This window comes from Symsagittifera roscoffensis, chromosome 9 (assembly GCF_963678635.1).
Source record: "Symsagittifera roscoffensis chromosome 9, txSymRosc1.1, whole genome shotgun sequence".
NCBI lineage: Eukaryota > Metazoa > Xenacoelomorpha > Acoela > Convolutidae > Symsagittifera > Symsagittifera roscoffensis.
The window spans coordinates 26,991,731-26,997,329 of NC_087070.1; the positions used below are offsets into that span (position 1 = coordinate 26,991,731).

The 5,599-nt window shown below is 40.2% G+C and overlaps 1 protein-coding gene across 1 annotated transcript; it reads right to left on the reverse strand.

The window, feature by feature from the left end:
* Positions 1 to 4,157: 4,157 nt before the first annotated feature.
* LOC134854790 (uncharacterized) lies at positions 4,158 to 4,484 on the reverse strand. The gene has a single exon (XM_063871149.1). It carries the CDS (start codon positions 4,482 to 4,484, stop codon positions 4,158 to 4,160), a length of 327 nt encoding a protein of 108 aa, XP_063727219.1.
* Between the last annotated feature and the right edge of the window lie 1,115 nt (positions 4,485 to 5,599).

The window sequence follows — 5,599 nt, forward strand, 5'->3', positions numbered from 1 at the left end:
GGCTCTCTCGAGGGGGAGATGATTTTCAAAAAATTTTGTCTTTTGGTCGAGCAAATTGAATTTCCGAGCTCTCCCAAAGCATTAAAAAGGCTCTGTTTGGCCAAATTTTTTGCGTCGCAGGCAAAATTTAGAAAAAACAGACCAAAAAAAGCGTTTTTAGGCACTTTTTGGTAAATTTTGACCAAAAAATCGCTTTTTTCCGCGCTTGCTCCCCCTGAAAATTAGTATATATTGGCGCCCCTGAGACACTCCTAAACAATAGCGCCCCTAAATTCTCCCCTGAGACCAGGGGCGGATCAAGGGGGGGTGGCGCACAACCACCCCCCCCCCCCCCCCCTCCCCGGGCTTCGAACCCTTGCCGACCCAAAGGGTCCCACCTTTGTACTATTTTGAGAAATCCGATGTGGCGACGGAACCTGAAACGTTTCAATATATATTAATTTTGAGGGGGAGCGCGCGCCGAAAAAACGCAATTTTTTGGTCAAAAATTTCCAAAAAGTGCAAAAAAACGCCTATTTTTTTTCCAAAACTTTGCCTGCAGCGCAGAAAGTTTGACCAAAACAGGGAGGGTCCTTTTGGTGACTAGGGAGAGTTCAAAAAAGGTCGACATACCCTAGACAAGGGCTTTAATCTGTCTAGACAATGCCTAGATACCTGTCTAGACAATGCCTGAAATCTGCTGCTTTATGTTTATTCAAACCTGAGTACTTTTTTTCCCAATATTTTCTTTTAAGTTTTCAGATTTATATATTTTTCCTTGTCTTTGAAGATCTCAAATTTCGTCTTACATTTGATAAAACGGGCAATGCTCTGTAACCCAATTGGGTTCGTTAACTGTCCACTCACTGTTTCTGGTGCTTCATATTTAAATTCTCGTTGTATGTATGCATATTTACCATTAACAATGAGAAATAAATTCTTTCTTTCTTTCTTTATGTGTATTACGAGTAAACACGTCTTGCTAGATATTTTCTCAAAAGTTCTTGAATAAAAGAACAAGACGATTAATATAAAGTATACAAGAAGATTAATATAAAGCGTTTTATACACGACATAATTCAAGCAAACTATAACTTAGACGCTTTGAAACTAGTGTCAAATACTAACGTTAAGGTTGAATGAAACACTTAGCTAATCAAATATTACAATCAATAGCAACTTTATTTAGAGTTAGAGCTCTTGATGAATTTTCTAATCGAATTTTCTAATCTGCAGAACGTTCGAATAATTCCCCAGAAGCCCCAGGGAGCCCCATGTTCACAAAAAGATTTTTTTAAGAAATCAGGGCATATGAATTTAAAGGGAATTACTATACTGGCAAAGAGTTCTTTTTCAGTATTTCAGTAATTGTATTTCAGTTGTGCGGTGTCGTCGGTGTGTTTGAGGATCTCTGGCTTCTGAATGAAGAAGAGACCATTGGGGCATCTGCTAGAGTGAGGGTGTTGTAGAGGGACTGTTTGGTGACCCCTGCCACTCTAAGAGCCCAAGTGAGACTCACACAGAATATTCCGAGCACTACTGGGATAGACACGTAGTACAGCTCGAATTTGTTGAAGAACGTCTGCAACATTAAGTGATGGACTACGATTACAGGATCTTGTTAACTATTTCTCCCCTATTTCGATTTTCAGAAATTCAACTTTGGCTGTCTTATTTTCAATAGCTTAAAACAATTTTCAGAAAAAATATTTAAAAGTTTTTACGTGGGTATCACATAAAAAGTGAGTAATACAAATACGAGCGCGAAAACGAAAGCCCACTTGATTGTTGACATTTTTGAAAAGCATATTTTATACAGAAATGGTTGTCAAAAATAATACATGCATAGGGGGGAGGGGGAATAGTTAACAGGTCCAAAAGGGGGAGATTGTTAACAAGATCCCGATAACATCATGTACGAAAAAAGGCACCGCGCCAACTCGTAACAAAAACAACTCTCAACATAAGCAAAATTTAAGGAAAGCGAAAAATGGAAAAAATTTGAAACTTGGTTGAAAACACGACCTTGTAACGTAGAGACCGCGGTTCGCTTCGGAAACATAGCCAACAGAAAGTTGAAGAAGTGTCAATGAACGCAAGTAAACAAAAAATACTGACTTTGAAAAAACTTTCGAACTTCAAAGAACACGAAAGGTAATGCGACGTTACTGCTGGCCAGGTATTGATGTTAACAGTCCAACTCCTCACTGCACACTCACTATTTTCTCACCTGAATTTTATTAAATTGTGCAGTTACACTCGGGTTACTGATCTATAAAACTCAGGATACCTGATACTTTTTCGAATTAACTTCAAAAAATAGATGAATTTCCAGAACTATTTGTGGTGAATTGCCACTTTTTGACAAAATTCACCCAATATGAGAAAACAAGATCAATAAGTAAATATTACATTTCGCTGAGAAATCTGAAAATTAAAATCTACTTTCATAATAAAAAGTCGATCACGTTTTTCTTTACTTTTACAATTTCGATGTTCAATACTGAAATTTGCCTTCCATTCAAAAAAGGAAATGAAAAAAATTGAAGAAAAAAATCCCCGAAAAAGTGAATTTCAGCCTGAATATAAACAAAAAAAAAATCGTAACGACCTACAGGGCAACTTATAACCTATGACACTTTTTTGAAAAGACTGTCATTGCTAACTGAACTGACTTGTGAAATGATTTCTTACAGAAAGACATCTGAGACGTTCTTTTCGTTCTTTCTTGAAAAATTATTTGTTTTCGAGTTATCAAAACTGAACGTCTTAGATGTCTTTCTGTAAGAAATCATTTTCACAACTCGAAAACAAATAATTTTTCCAAAGAAACATAAAAAAGGGCGCCATTTTCTTGATTATTAATCAAGCTTTAAAGAATTATTCACGCTAATTTCTTAAATCTCGCAGATATGAAAATAACAGATGAAAAGCTAATTTATTTTTTGTCAGTTTGCTGAAGGATTGTCTACAAATGTAGCAAAGCGTACGTTTCTCGAAAAATACGCCATACTGGGGAAGCAAACAGGCAAGAGCAAGATTACTCTAGCAGATTTTCGACGCGAATGGGAACGTTTCCGAGACAGGTTACCAACAGAGGTGTGGGTCCAAAGTTTCTTAATGAAAATTCTCAGAGTTTCAAAAAACACTATGAAAACAACCCTAAATCAAGCCTGCTAAATAAGAAGTCGATCATGAAGAACACTCGACATCTCTCTCCTACACCAGTTTATGGCAGATTGTGATGCGAGATTTGAAGTTTTTTCCCTACAAAGTGTAGACTGCAGAAAATAACAGAACGGAATGAGAGAAACGTTTTATTTGTAATTTTTAACACAGTATCAAGATTTTAACTCCACACGGTCTCAAATTTTATCAGCTTTAGCCCGCGAACGCATTATAAAATGACAAGGAAATCGCAGAAAAAATTTCCAGCATCTCTTAAAATGATTATTCTTTTATGAATCATCAAATTTCTACATTTCTTCATGTTAAATTTTTATGGGTCTACGTCAATTCAGTTTCATAGGTTTTGGATCACCCTGTATATAAGAGTCTGAACTACGTTCACCGACTCTTGAACAACTAATTTCGAAATGTCACGTGAGAACCAGAATAAATCCAGTCGACATTATCCTCAGGTTCTTTACCAAAACCAGGGCTTTTTTCCACTGCCGCCCATAATTCAAAACCTCATTTTCAAAAATCAAACGCAAAAATATCTTTGAAATGTATAAACCGCAGCGCAGAAAATTGGAAGTTCGCATCTTGTCATCTAAAAATTCGGTCTGAAAAACGGAAAAATTCAGACCAATTTCTCTGGAGTTTTTGCTGGAAGCCGAAGTTTAATTAACAGTGCTTTAATACGATACTACATTTGACCCCCTTGCTAGCTATCTTCGAGGCACCAAAAATTGGGCGGGAAAAACAAGGCAGCCTACGCCAAAGTTCCTTCACTTTACACCGAGAACTTCACACTTCATTGTGAACCAAAATGAGGGACACCTAGGGCCCAGAGAACGAAATCATCATCATCATCATGATAACCGGTTTTGGTATAAGGTGCTGCGGTAGTCCCAGTCACCGGGGTTGGCAACACCTGGCAACGTCTAACTCCTGCTCTCCATCCTTCCCTGTCCCGCGGATCGGTGCCAAACAGGTTGCAGATATTAACATCATTACTCACACTCTGACCACGTCTTTCTGGGTCTCCCTCTACCTCTGCGGCCGGGGATTTTCATCCTGGTGACGGAGTTGATGCATGACGAGGCACGTTGCACGTGTACGAACCACCTGAGACGTCGTGTTCGTAGGACAGACGTGATGTCAACGACCCCCAGTTTCTGGTGAAGTACAGCCGTGGAAATGTCATCATCCAGTTTGGTTCCACAGATCCAGCGAATCATTGAACGATCATTTCGGCGGAGACGCTGCAAGTCCAGGGCATTTGGTGCCCATGTCTCACTACCATGGAGCATGGTCGAACCGACGCAGGCAGTGAACATCTTGCCACGGATCTTGGCGACAAGTGTCTACTTGTCAGGATGGGTATAAGTCTCCTGAACTTGCCCCAAGCTGCGCAAAATCTGGCAGTGATGGCACGTTCACAACCTCCTCCCGCACACAGCTTATCTCCCAGGTAACAGCGACATCCAGCAAGGTTCCGTCCACGTCCAGTTGGGTTTCAGGCCTTCCATCGATTGGACGAGCCTCACCACCATCTTGGACAGACAAATTCCGGATCTGCAGACAGTCTCCCAGCAATGCCACAACACTTCTTGTGTACCCAGAGTTTATATTGGGAGCACCTAATCGAGTTTGAGCGTACTTCTCTGCGACACACTGCGCAGGGGTACTTGCCGGAGTCCTGCAACTGGTCTAGGCCAAGACCGGAGTCTAGAATCTTAGTCTTCTTCATGTTTACTCGCAAACCTTTCTCCTCGATGTTTGCCTTCCAGGCCTTCAGCTTGGTGATGCACTCCCCCATGGAGTCAGCGATATTTACAAGGTCATCAGAGTACAGAATCTCCATATGCACGCCAATGCGGAACTCGCGTGACAGCGCCTCCAGAACCATGATGAAGAGCAGCGGGCTGAGTACTGAACCTTGATGCACAACCACTCCGACTCCAAACTCCTTACTGTACTGTCCGTTGACCCGCACGCGGCTCCTGGCACTGGTGTATCGCCCATTCCTCGACACCAGAGGACTTTTCTTGGCACTCGATCGAAAGTTTTCTTCAGATCCACAAAGGCGAAATAGAGTGGCTTCTTCGCTGCGATATACTTCTCTTGCAACTGGCGGACAATAAAGATGGCATCAGTTGTTCCCCTGCCCGGCACGAAACCAAATTGCATTTCATTAACGTCCATCATGTTGCTGATGAGAGGGTCCAACACATGTTCCAGCAGTTTCATGCTACTAATTTTTATTTTTATTTTCAATAAATATTTTTCAAATATGTTTTATATAATACTGCAGAAGTTGAGAAAAAGATTTGAGATCTTTTTATCAATCGTTGTACGTTAGTAATTTTGTTTAGCGCCTGAAATAATCATGAAGGTTTACTTCAAAACTTTAAGTTTGCAAATGAAAATTTAAATTCATTGCTAATAAGAT

Coding starts and splice junctions, on each gene's coding strand:
- LOC134854790 (XM_063871149.1), bottom strand. CDS start 4,484: ATGTTCACTGCCTGCGTCGGTTCGACCATGCTCCATGGTAGTGAGACA.